We start from the raw sequence: 14155 nt of genomic DNA, 5'->3' as shown, positions 1-14155 counted from the left end.
CTTGCTTCTGAAAAGCTAAGGATCTGCACTGCAGAAAGACACAACAGCTTACCAGGAGATAACTGTTCTGCAGCAGCTCCTCTGAACCCTCCCTACTGCTCATGAGTAGAGAGGAGGAGGGAAAGCACCTCTTAGCTCTCTTTAAATCTGAAGGCAAAGTTGAAGCAGAAGAAGCGACTCTCCACTAAAAATTCGGGGGAAAAAAACCCTCCTTTCTAAACCACCTGGTTGGCTCTGATGGTGTTTGGTTGGGGGTTTGTGGAGCTGTATCAGCATCTGTCCTGCAGCATGAACGTCTCACCAACACCTCTTAAGAGTTACCAGTTGTATTTCACACTAAAATCATGAGGTAGGAAAGTTGTCTGTTCATTCTAGCACTTCAGCAGACTGCAAGACTACACAAAGGCCTTTTGACCACAATTCAGTTTCAATTTGGATTAATTCATTCACAGCTGCAATAAAAACCAAAAGGAAAACCTTGATCACCAGAGAAATTTCTACCACGGTTCTGTACATCTTCTGGAACTTTAGACTCACCAGAACTGAAACTTTAAAAATCTATGAAAACAGAAGTTTGAGTGTTCATCAAGTAAGCAAGCACTCAGCTCCAGTGATAACAATGGGAACTGGAAATGCTCGGCAGACATTCCATCTTTATTCACCGGATCACTGTCTAACTGCTGCCAAACTAATTAAAGTGACTCTGTAAACCTATCACTGTAAGAAGAGACTTAGCCCATGCCATGCCTCAGGATCCTTATCCTTCAATGGAGGGATAAGGAACAGAGATGCACTTGCAGTGATTTCAGCACACAGGGAGACTGCCATCACTGTTATGTTCTGCAGGATTAATAACTACCACGAGGAAAGAGCACAGTGAGCACTGACAGCACTTTCATGGAAACAACAGAGCACGTTCCATAGGATGCCAGCATCCCACTGCCAGACAAACCTTTGTCTGGACGCACTGGAAAAGCAGTTGCGTGTCGCCTGCGTCCAGGGCTTATCAGCTCACTGCCAGCAGAGCTGTTTTGTTGGGCATGTGACTTTTCCATGACCAACTTTTTAATTTGGTACTGTACTGGATTAACAATGCGTTACATTCATGTCTTAAAGGGCAACATACCGGGAATGGAGCAACCCCAGGAAATAAGCAGAGCTCTAAACACAGGAGAGCACCCTGAACTCATGACATGAGTTCCTCTTACTGTCCATCCCCAACCTAGCCACAACCAGGAACAGGAGTGTCCATCCAGGCTGCCTGCCCACCCGAGCCCACACACCCTGTGTGCTGGAGACATGACCTTGCACAGGGCTGTTATCAGCGCTCCAGGGAGAGGTGCAGAGAGCAGGACTTCAAACACAACATCCTGGACCTCACTTCGTGAATGGCAAAGCAGCTCTCGTGCCCTCTTCTCCAGAAGGACAGGGATTCATTTTTTTGTTGTAATTTTGTATTTAAACTTCTTAAACTTCTTCTCCATATTCCAAAGCACCACTATGCATCAAAAGGGAGAACATGGAAACAACAAGCACATACACTGTTCCAATCTGGCCTCTCACTTGTATCTGAGCATCCATTTGTATCTCTCCAGCCATCACCAAATCCCTATCCCTTCCTCTGGCATTGATACACAAAAAACATGAACTGGGAAGCTAGAGAATGATACAAGGATAGTCAAAATGTCTTAGCTGTGCTGCTGATCTGCTCACACAAACCTGAGAATAACTTAACACCGGATCACGAGAACGATGATTAATCGTGCAAGTATGTCCTGTTCGTAAGAGGCACAAAGTTACAATTAGCATCTAAACAGTATTTTATAGGCTTCAAGTTTACCAGACTTTGTCATCAGTAGACACAAAGATCCAAAATGTAAGCTTTACTGTTTCAAAGTGGTCTATAAAGGAAAAATTGTATCTATTTCGCTTTCACTCTGTCTTAAAAGTTTTAGCATCTTGTTAAAAAGAGAACTGGCACACTCAGCAGCTATTCTGAATCACTGGCTGACTTCCTCACTTTCCACATCTTCAAATATATCACAGTTACATCACTAATAATCCATTAGTTATCTTGATTCCCGTCATCCAGTGACTGAGTAGTTTCTAAACTGCTTTTTTCAAAGCTAAAATGTGACAGGAAACAAAATCATACACACTCTTCTTGTACCAAAAATAGCTTTTAAATAGTATTTTATATAAAGAAAAAGAGGGGGAAAAGCCAGAGCTACAGAAGTGCCCCTCCTAAAGTTTGGAGAGCACCATAAGATTTCTAGCATTTTCTCAGACTTGGTATTTGTTAATATTTTACATCTAATTCATACTTATAATGCAGAAAACAGGCACTAGAAGAATCCAGTACTTTCAGTCATTCATTTAGACATCATTTTTAAGAACGGGTCTCAAGATTCAACTCTCATGATAGATCTTTTTCTACAAAAAGCCTACATTTCATTATTCTGGCTTTACTGAGTTTTGATCTATGAATCATCAAGAACATTCTGTGGCAAATCCACACTAGCTTTTAAACTGAAATACAAATACATTTGTAAAGCACAAAAACAGGCACAGGCACCATTTAGAAAAGGAATAAAATCCTTCAAGGGGCACATATACCAATATATTAAGTAAATAATGTATGTGTAAGTGGGGCACGAATACAGTGCCAGTGTAAACTGACAAAGTCTGCTTGATTGGATTCAGCTTTGTTTAATTATTGCTGCTTTAAGTGCTGAATCTATTTTACTGGAATTTTTTAACAAAACACACCTCCATCTCCCCATACCTCCCCCCACAAAAAAAATAGACAAAGAAAAAAAACAAACCAAACAAAAAACAAGACCAACAGGTAGATGGGAGGATGGGGATGAAGTGCCCGCTGGGGTCACATCGCAGCAGCTTTGTGGCAAAGCCAAAAGCCGAAATTAGAGCCGAGAGCCTGGCCCAGCACTGCAGCGAGTGCTCCAACTCCTTACAGAGCCAGAGCCGGTGACAAAGGGAAAAACGCCTTCTCCGGCTCGCTTTCTCCTGTCACATCACCCACACCCGGGAACGATAATGGAAAAGGTGAATTTCCAGCACTTTTCCTCCCAGCTCCCATCTCCAGGCGGCACTGCCCGGCCATCGGCTGCTCTCCCTTCCATCCGCACCGGCCTGACGGAGGAGCCGGGGAAACGCCCGCTCATCTTCCCCACGGGACGGGCCCGATCTGCCCGCGATGGAAAACTCCTCCGGGAGAGAAAGCAGCGAGGGCGGGCAGCGGGGCCGAGCGGCCGCTCCCGCCGGGCCACCCCCCTCAGCGGGCCCGGGCTGGGGCTCCCCCGCACCTGGCAGTGTGCGACGACGAGGCTCTGGTTGCCTTCCCCGTGGTACTTCCATTCATTCTCATCCATCTTCTCCACTTCCATGCCCGGCCCGGGCCGCGCGGAGGGCAGGAGCAGCCGCCGGCCCCGCCGCCTCACGCCGCCACCATCGCGGCTGCGCCGGCAGCCCTCAGCCGCGGGAAGTCCCGCCCGCCGCGGGCGCCATCTTGGAGCCGGGCAGCGCCGCCGCCGCCATGGCGGGGCCGGGCAGGGCCGCCCTGCAGCGAGAGTGCTCCGGCGCCGCCCGGGCACAGCCGGCTGTGGGCTCGCCTCGAGTCCTCTGTGCACCTTTGGGCACCACGCTGTAAAATAGGGGTTAAGCTGTTAGGGAGCATCCAAAGGAGGCCATAATAATGGAGAAAGATCGAGAGGGGACAGCCTTATGGAGGAGCAGCTGAGGGCACTTGGTTTGTTCGGCTTGGAGATGAGGCGACTGAGGAGAGACCTCATCTGTGTCAGGAACCACCCAGAGTGGGGTCAGGCACTGAACAGGCTTCCCAGGGAATGGTCACAGCTCCGAGGCTGACCGAGCTCAAGGAGTTTGGACAACTGTCTCAGGGACAGGGTGGGATTTTGGGGTGTTCTGGAGTTGGACTCTGATCGCGATGCGTCCCTCCAACCCAGCTTGTTCTATGGTACGGGGTGCCTGTATAACATACTCGCTGTGTGCAAGATGAGCTCGCAGCTGCAGCAGAGGATCCACGCATGGTTCAACACCCAAAAAAGGGAGGGTTTGACTCCTGTGGGGTTGCATTTCACAGAATTGACTAGGCTAGAAAAGACCTCCAAGACCGTCAAGTCCAACTTACAACCAGACACCACCTTGTAAACCTGACCAGAGCACTGAGTGCACATCTAGTCTTTCCTTAAACACTTCCAGGGACTCCACCATCCACCTGGGCAGCCCCTGCCAATATCTTTTCAGCTAGTTTCCAGCTACACTGGTCTGAATTTTACAGATGTTTTCTCTTGCAGTCAAGTGTCTGTTTAATTAGTCTTGTGCTCCAATGCCCCAGGTCATTCAAATATCCAATGTTACAAGCAGAAATATGAACATCTATGTAACATTCTTTAAAAATCAAACATTAAGCTGTTTTCCTTACCCCTACCAATTGACCCTCCCAAGTATGAATATACACATACATGATTTACTGTAAATAGAAAATAATCTAAAGGTCCAAACTCCCTTGCACAAAACACAGGATCAAATTCTAGAACCCTTAATCCAGTAATTTTTGTGACTATGGGTTTTGACCGCAAACAGTGAAACTTACCATTTTAATGACCATTTTAAAACAATCCCTGGGGCTCTCTGAAATTCCCCCTTTTTTCTCCTGCTTCCTCACAAGGCTCTTCATGACAGGGGACAGGCTGACACAAAAGGAGGTAATTAACACTCAGAAGTTTTCCTCTGTATAATGAGCATTTGTATAATTTGGATAGTACCCAAACTTGACTCTCTATTGCAGCTTTTCAAAAGGCAGTCAAAGGAAAACACACTGTGCCTTTTTAATGGAGAAAGAAGATGCACCTAAAAGGCTGAAAATAAAACCTGCATAAATCTGCAATGAGTCATTGATCTTTTTTTTTTAATGTGTGTGGTGGTGTAACTTAAACACTTAGCATCCAATTTCACTAAACTTAAAAAAATGGGGGTTAGACAAAATATATGCCAAAATACTGACTGATAATCACTTTCCCTCTTTTTAGCATTCTATAGATGCCTACATGAAAAAGGAAATTCTTGCTCCTTTGGCCATTTGATCAAAATAATGACTGATATATTTAAAGTAGGTTTCTGTGTTTGCAAAGTTTCTCTATGTTGTGTAACTAGAAACGCATATCTAACATACAATAATTAACCATACTATTTTGACTTTTAAGAGTGCTGCACAGAAGTTTCACTCAGGACTGTAAGATTGTGGTATTTATGATACTTTCATTAAAAATAACTATACTTCAGGGAAATAGAATTTGAACACTTACTAGGCTTACATGGAGAAAAATGCAAAGGGAAATAACACCAATGTGTTGTCTTGCAATGGCAAAACTAATCTGTCTCAGTTTTAAAGGGAACTCTAGCACAGCAAATTCTTTCATAGTTCTGAAAAATGCACACCTACAGAGTTAAAAATAAAGTGGAGGTTCTGAGTGCAAGGGTAAACAAGATTGAGAACACCAAGTTTTAACATACTCCTCCTCTCTAGAAGGTGACTTCCCTCTCCACCTTTTCCTCTAGCATTCCAAGGTGCAGAACTACCACTTGGGCAATGGGAGGTGGTGCTCTGAAAATACACTGGTAAAACTTAAACCTGGAGGAACAAAAGCCTATTTAACATATGCTATTTCTCCCTGCTTTATCAGGTTTTATTACTCACTTCAGGTTTTATCTACAATGTGCTTGGACTGACGTATCAGAAGCTTTGGTGCCATTAATGACATTCAGCTATTGCTTAACTGGAATTCCCCTGTCAGGTGGTGTAACTACAGCTGGTGTGGACATACCTGGATGGGTTTTAATTAGGTGCCTTGAGGTCTGTGAGCACAGAGCTCAGTGACCTGCAAAATCCACCTGGGGATTTCAGCAGATGGCCAGGTATCCCGTGGTATTTTAGTATGTAAATAAGCGAGTTTAAAACTGCAGCAGGAATGTGTAATGTAATCATACCTTCATTTTTACAGCTCCCACTTCATCCCTTCAGCAGTTCTTTTTTGATGTAACATAAAGGAGTCAGGAGAACACCACAGGCCTGACATATATTTCCTCAGAGTCCTGTAACTGTATTGTGCTTTATTGCACTATCCCTGTTTCTTAGGATTCTGCAGTGTTAGGAAGCCATCGACACTGGACTCCCTCATTTGCCATCTTTTGCAATTTGTAAGTTAAGCAGGTAATGAGAATGAAATGGTAAGAACAGTCCACAATTCACTTTGAGGAGGAAAAAAATCAGTATCAGGCAAGTATTTCATGTTAACAATCTTTGCTATAAAAAGTTCATTAAATCTACATCTGAGGGGAAAAAAAAAGCATTACCTCAGACACATGATATAATTGGGTGCCAATAATACAATGGTCTTGTAAGCTCATGAGAAGGATTTTTGCTATAATAGGTACATCTTAGTTCTCCGGGTTCCTAAAATGAAAGGCTTCCAAATAAAAGAAAGGGTATTTTGTTCTTTATGAAAAGAGTAATCATGACACAAAAGATCCTATCCTGTGACCTAGAAATGTCTGCCTGAAGAAATCAGGTTTTAAAAAAAAAAAAAAAATCACAAATTCAAGGCAGTGAGTCCAAGAATATTAAATGGACTTGATTATACCACAGTGAAATTGTGCCACAAAATACTATTACTATTTGTTTTAAACTACTACACCATTTTCAGTTTAAAAAGATAGAACTGTACTTAAATAGGATTGAGTTTCATACTTTTTTAATACTCAGACGAGCAGAAATGGAATATACTTATGTTACTCACACATCATTCAAATGTTCAAGCTTTGTTTTTTCCTCATATCAGGACAACACCACTGCTCCATGCCACTGTTATTTCTTGAATCCCTAGTTTTGCTACGTAACTTCACACACATACTAAAAGTGCAGGAAATCTCATGCTCCAACTGTGATTTCACAATCTCACACTGACTCAGAATCACTGACCCTCCAAAGAAAAAAATATTAGAATAGGACTGGAGTGTGTCATTCAGTGGCTTTTTTAGAAAGCATATGTGGTACTTCAAACCACAGTAAAATACTTTAGAAATAAAGGAAGTCATGGCTTCAAGAATAGGGCTGCAAGTAGCAAGAAAGATGACTTCAGGTGAATAAAGATAAAACCACATCTATATTGTTAACTGATAAGAGCTTGCGCAAACTTCCACGGATGTGGATAAACAGACATTATAACTACCAAGATGTTTAATAGCTATGTACAGTTTGAGGGAGTTATAAAGTTATAAACACAGTATAAAGAAGAATTCTACTATATATTAAGTCCAACAAATTTCCAGGACAGACAAAATTTTTTACACATAGACAAGACAATTAAAAAACACTTTCTATACACAGGAGTCCTGTGTATAGACACAGGAGTGTGTTTATTTAAAAAAAAAAATCACAACTGTTTACTAGGGGGCATGACCCAAAACACAAACAAATTAAAAACAATGTTGTGGTGAATTTTTTTGGCTGGTAAGAGAAAATACATGGAAAAGAAGATAAACTGTAAGAGGTCGTTAAAGCAGAAGACTATGGTGAAATCCTAGTAGCTTTGACAGGTTAGTGAGGCAGAAGGGAACAAGACCATCCCCATCTAAACACCTCCTTAAAATCTTTTCTTACAGCCTCTAATCTTCGGGCAAGGAAGGAAAGATGAAGGGATAAAGATCTTTTAGGTCTTGCCTTGTATTAAAGGACTTACCAGCAACTAAAAACCAAAATACTCTTTCAACAAAGAGGGGAAAGCAGAGCAGTTCTGTAGCTTGGGCCCAAGTCACATAGCCACAGGACTGGTGCTGCTTTCAGGCCAGGCCAACACTCCCCAGTGCAAGTACCTGGCTGTTAATGCTACACTGTTTGCTACGATCAAACACCTCTTGTGACTGCTCCTGGGGAAACACTTTATTGTCTCATATTGCAAACATACCCCAGCCTTGTGCTCAGCCCTTGGACCTGTTAATGGTTAAAGGACAGCATTAAATTTCTTTTTGACACAAGCCCTGTGTCAGCCTCTTTGGGAAGAGGACATTTATGTTAACCTGGTTTTCAGCTAAACCTCCGTCATTTGGCAACAGACTTGTGTGGGAAAACCTTGAAACCTTCCCCACTAGAACTTTTAGTTCACCGAGTACAAGGTCTCCCAAAGATAAATTACAAATTGGTGGGAATTAGTCACATGTTAACATTCCACTTGATATCTGGAAACATCAAACAGCAGTACATGGGAGTGGTACAGACAGACTGAGCATCAGTTTCTTTTGTACTTACTGAGAAATTCAGATTTATATTACCTGGCACAGCTATCAAATACTTTCAAAGAGATAGCTCCTTAAATTCATACACATCACATTTTGTTGACTGTAGTGTTAACAATTTTGGAGTGATCTCTGTATTCAAATGGCACCATAAAAAATTAATGTTCCCCCCAGCCAGCTCTCTTGAAGAACCCCGTTTACTGGAATCGATTGATATCAATAAACAGAACCTATAAATAGCCAGGAGACAACTTCTCAAATACTAAACCTCACATTATCTGTCATCTCAAACACATAAACACAGATAAAATGGAGTTTCCGAAGTAGAGACACTAATATAAACATTAGGGAATCTCAAAAGGGTGATCTTATTCTCCATTCCAAATCTGGCTGGATATTCCTGTGTCTCTCTTCCCATGGCCCTTAGCATATGGACACCCACAAGGCATGTTAGAACAGACTATTCATCAAATGAATGGTCAAGTTTTCTCTGGTGGGATTTTTCTTTCCCAAAAAATAGTTTAGTTGACTCAGCAAAGCAGTGTGACACACGGCACAGCCACACAAGTGCTCCAGCCGTCACTGGAGGAGGAATGGGAACACGTCCCAAACCATTCGGGAGCGCAGGATTTGCCATTCTGCTGCCAGCTCACTCTCAGACCACACTAAGCTGATTATGAAACTGCACTTTGAGCAGCTGCAGAGCCTCCTGGCAGGGCGAACACGTGGGGCCCCTCCAAGGAAAGGAGAAAATACACAGAAGGAACAGATATCTCTGGGTGTGCTCTGAAAAAGCAGCAGAAAGCACAACAAAGAGGAAATGTTTTGGGAGAGAGAACTATGGTTCATTCAGCAGTGCAGGAGCTGTCACTGACAGGGTTTTTTGGGGTATTTTTTTCCTTACTCCCCCAGAAAAACACATGTATTCAAGTTCTCCCATGCCCTCACTGCTCGGTCTACCCAGTTTATAAAAGAGAATTGAAGGAATCTGCATCATCAAATGATCACACATTCCACTGAACTTTATTGATTTAAAACAGCTATTTCAAAGGTGACAATCTACAGTTCTCTTGATTAAGGTGGAATGAAGTGGATACCTAACAAGTAATTATGAGCTGTCCCTGACTGAACGTCTGCCAAAACTAAGTGCAATATCCATTGCAATAAAAATCTTTATGGCGGTGTCTCACTTGTATGCTCATTACTAATATTTATTATTTCTTTTAATCTCACACCTTTCCAACAGATTTCCAGGAAAAAAAAAATCCAAGTTGCCTGGAAAAGAAAACTATTCCTAACAGTGACAGGAAGATGAATACTGGAATATGAATCTATAGATACACACTTATACGCCATGTATCTCTCAAAGCTTTTTAGTAAGGAATTAAATTTAAGATGATTGAGTGAGCATAAAATCTAAATTAAGTTCTACACTTGTTAAAACAGAATCAGGCCCAAAAAGCAGTGAAGCCCATTCTCACCCAAAGCTTGGCACCTTGAAAGGTACAAATCCATCTGGCATGAATTTATAGATTAAGAAAATATACATTGATGTCCTTCTTGATGGCTGGCTCTGAACCTATCTAAGAACCTGTGACACTGTGTTACAGTGGGGGGAGAAAAAAAAAGGCATTTACCAAATCATACCTGGAGATAAGGATTTACTTGCAGTTACAGGTTTCCAGGCATTCAGTGTTGCAAAACAGATAAAATGGGAAACAGCCTCATCTGCTGGTTTGAGGAGATACTATCAGGCGTATTACTGTTTTTTTCTCTCCAAGTACATCTCCCAGATCCCAGAGAATAAAATCTATAGAACTGGATTTTGGGGTTGTTTGATTTTAGGGGTCTTTTTTCAGCAGCAAAGCCATTTGCAAACACTCCTCATATGATTGGGAGATCCCAAACAATTCAGTGAAAGGAGCAGCTCTGAATCTCCTTTCTGGCTCCTGGTTAATACAGAAACACATCTAAGGAGATTGCTCAAAGACTTCCCATCATTTAAGTTTCTTTTAATTTTACTGAAGCTTCACAGTGTTCCTAAATCAGCTATCCCATACCACTATTTGTTTCAAACAGAAATGTTTGATGGACATTTTTGCTGTTGAGGTTTTTTTTGTTTGTTTAAAAAGGTAATTTTAAAAAAAAACTTCTGAAATAAAATTAATTAAAAATATGCTGATTTATCTTGTTAACATTTTTGTTTAAAAGCATTAGCATTGAAAAAATAATGAAGAACTTTGTGGGAAACAGTATGGGATAACAGGTCACCCTGAACTTAAGCATGTATTTTTTGCTGTCTTTTTAGTCTCAGTGCACCAGAAGAGGTTCTAAGTCAATGAAAATAAACAAAACTAAAAACTTAAAATAGGAGTGAGGATTACAGATGGCTGTTGTAAAGATGCAGTCAAAACACAGAAGAAAGGAAAACAGATGCAAATAAAACAAGAAAGGTGCAGAATATCAAAGGTCCTAAGCCTGAACTGTTATTATTTTAAGCAAATTGCATTTCAGAGGTTAGTCCTAGAACATAATTTATCATGATGTGAAAATCATACCATAACTATTCTTTATCAAAGACACAGCGTTAAACCAAAATTGCATAAAGAGGCTTTAAAGGAGATTAGATTAATTTTGATTCAAAGGAGAAAATGCCATTTCAGAATAACCCATATTATCTGCCAAAATCTGGCTCACCAAAAATTGCGCACAGCAATTACTTCAAAAAAGGAACAGCCTAACCAGAACTTAACTGTTCTCTGTACAGTTATACATAATATTAAACCTCCCTGGACAATTCAGTGTCCCTGAGAGGTGGAAAAATTATTTATTAGAAAGTTCTTGTACAAGAATTATCCTATGATCATTTAAAGTAGGACAAGCATACAGATTTTATCCTCCAAGCTTTTAGCTTTTCCCCAAATGCATTCCTTCCAGTTCATGAACATTTCCCAAGGGTCCTTCTGAGTTTTGAGAAAAGCCTGAATTTCCCTTTCATTTCCCATCACTTCCACCTTTGCCCCCACTCCCCTCATCTGCCTGCAGGCATCATTTCACCACTCTGGGCTCTTCCCACAGGGGATACTTTGCGGGATGTTTTGCTGAATGCCAAATAATCCTGCTCAAGCATTACCACTTTACTGAGAGAAGAGATCATTGGAACACTGGGACAGAGCAAAGACCTCACTGGAAAACCCAGTACACCCATATAAATAGCTTGATCTATCAGGAATTTCCCTTTACTAGCAGTAGATTTAGGAAGTGATGCTTTATTTCATAACCAGAGATGCTGCACTTTATGAGCTATAATTCCCTTCCTGCTGGAGCATTCTTGCTATACCACGTTCTAGAAGGACAGTTGTTGTATTGTAGGGTTTTTTGTTATCCCTGTACATATATAAGCTTTACAAGATCTTGATGATATTCACAGGATCTTCAAAACAAGCACACCCATGTACATATTAGGAATAAAGTGAAATGACAGCAAACTTTCACAAGCGTCATACTGTCCTTTTAGACCATGATGCATGATATAGAGTTAATTGTCCTTTCCTGCTATCAAAGTCTCAGGCCCACTCCTTCACATTACTGCCAACTTAAAATACCCATTTGATTTCACATATATTTTAGTCTTTAACTCTTGCAGAATCAAACAAGAATAATTGGTTCTAACAAATATTTGCCTTCAGCAAAAGTAACCATTCTTCTGCTACAGATTTCCTAAAGCAATAATTCCAAACAAGATGTCTAAAGTAAAGGAAGTGTTACTGGTAAGTCAGTTATTAGATAAGTCATTCAATTAAAACAAATACACAGGAACCATTTTATATGAATGGGGAGTTTATATAATACATTAAATAAAGAACACTGATCTACTGCTTTATTTGGTTTTACATGAAGATGCCCACAAAGGCACCAAGTGGACTACATAAAAATATAAAAAATAGTCTCACTTCCAAAAAGTATAAACAAAGATGCAAATAGCAGGTCCATAAATAAACCATGCGGGTAGAAAAAAAAAATCCCCCAAGACCGTTAATCATTAAAAAGCTCAGCCTTGTCTTTTTATAAAGAGGGCAACTACCTTTAGATTTTGCATACAAAGTTTTCAGTTCCTCTGTTTTTCTGCAGCACAGTGAAATGTTTGTCAGAACACAGGATTACAGCCTGTAAATGGTAACACTTCCTTTCACACTGTCCCTTTGGGTGACAGGTCTCCCATTCCTCTGAAACGGGGAAAACACTCAACAGCTACTGAAGAACGTCGGTGGAACAGGGTAAAAGCCATCACTGATGTGACACAGGTAGGAAAGAAGAATATTGGAAAAAACTAGAGAACAGTTCTGACTACATCCACACGGATTCTGTTGTGAAAACAGTGCTTAAAAATTTGGGGGGAACAGAAGGAAAGATAAGTAACATTCAGTGAATTCAAACAAAAAAAAATGCCATGAAACAGGAGACAACAGTACTATAAATGAAGAATACTTACTGGGTGTCACAGTTTAACAATATATTTTAGGGCTACTACTTCATTGGCAGTTTTAAATAAGAATAAAACTAGTTGTAGATAGGCATAAAGCTGAGATGCTGAAAATGGAGTTCCAGCTTTAATTTGTTTAATTATGTGCCTGAAGCAGTGCAAATAATTCATCACAGCAACATGTTAAATATTTAGTTTTTAAGCAGTGATCCCACACCAGGAGATAAGTTACAACAAGAACAATAAGCCAGCACTGTCACCCAAATTCAATCTTCAGAAATACTGAAGTAACCACCAAAGGAAAAACTGCTGTAAAATTCCAAATATTCTAAAACCTATTAGCAGAAGGTACACGAAAAAAGAAAAAAAAAAAGTAAATAGTATTTAGGATCCTGTCTGATATGCTGAATATGTTACAGGTAACTTTTTCCAAAGCATAATTGTTTGCCCTCACACAGTTAACAAAGCTGACACCAGATCTCAGTATTCCCAACCATGGTTCCCTGTGAAGTGATAGTGAAACATATAATTCTCTTTGCAAAAGGAGCTTCCAGTGGCTTATTGCCAGTAAGAACAGACTACAAAACGCTCATTGCAATATTGTGTTACATTTGGTACAAAAACAGGAGCTGTAATAAGGCTGGAAAAAATGCCTCATGGAAGCTCTGGATTCACCTTCCCTTTTCATCCAGTTCTGGTTTCTATCCCAATTTCACATTCATTGTCAAGACATGGTGTCTGCCAATAAACAAAGATTAATCTCTTCATTTCATGTCAATGCAAACATTTAACAAATTTAATGAGAAGAGATTATGAGAAAGACCAATTCTGGAAGAAGGGAAGGGGAAAGGGCAACAAGCTGCCTGGTATGTGCTTTTCTGCTGATTTCTAGTCATAAACAGAGACAGATGCACAGCCCCCTCTGGATCACAGCTAAAATGAAGCCCTTTTGGGGAGTTCAGTGTTCAGTGGTTTAGAACACATTTAGGAAAAGAATCAATATTAAAGACTTGTGGAAAGAAAAGGAAATTCTTTAGAAAACATACAGCTTTCCCTGAATATACCATCAAGCCATATGGTGCCCGTGTACAGTTGTGACACAACATAGACAAATTATTTTCCTTTCTGCTGAGGTGACTCACAGAACAGCTAAGGTTTCAGCTACAATAATATCTTCATTTGATTCTTGAGCAACTGGAAGCAGCTCCATGAATGCACCACACAGGGCTGAATTAAACAGTGCACATACCTCAACTGTTCATCCAGCCCTGAGCCAAAAGGCTTTTAATGCTAGGAGGGATTCCACTGACTTCTGCAGAAGCAACAACTTAAAAAGCA

The 14155-nt window shown here is 40.7% G+C and overlaps 1 protein-coding gene across 3 annotated transcripts in view; it reads right to left on the bottom strand.

The window, feature by feature from the left end:
* IPPK (inositol-pentakisphosphate 2-kinase) overlaps positions 1-14155 on the bottom strand; it is a 49911-nt gene that overhangs the window by 25665 nt on the left and 10091 nt on the right. Inside the window, exon 1 of one of the 3 annotated variants that reach the window (XM_085073019.1) lies at positions 3327-3511. The exons of the other annotated variants lie outside the window; for them this stretch is intronic. Coding sequence (XP_084929145.1) covers positions 3327-3407 — 81 coding nt within the window. The 5' untranslated portion in view covers positions 3408-3511. Of the gene's footprint in view, positions 1-3326; positions 3512-14155 lie in introns of those variants that run through there. 3 annotated transcript variants of the gene reach the window in all.

The sequence above is a fragment of the Lichenostomus cassidix genome, chromosome 12 (assembly GCF_008360975.1).
Source record: "Lichenostomus cassidix isolate B80296 chromosome 12, HeHo_3.0, whole genome shotgun sequence".
Lineage (NCBI taxonomy): Eukaryota > Metazoa > Chordata > Aves > Passeriformes > Meliphagidae > Lichenostomus > Lichenostomus cassidix.
The sequence above is the reverse complement of the archived record's forward strand: the minus strand, read 5'-3'. Positions and strand labels throughout refer to the sequence as shown.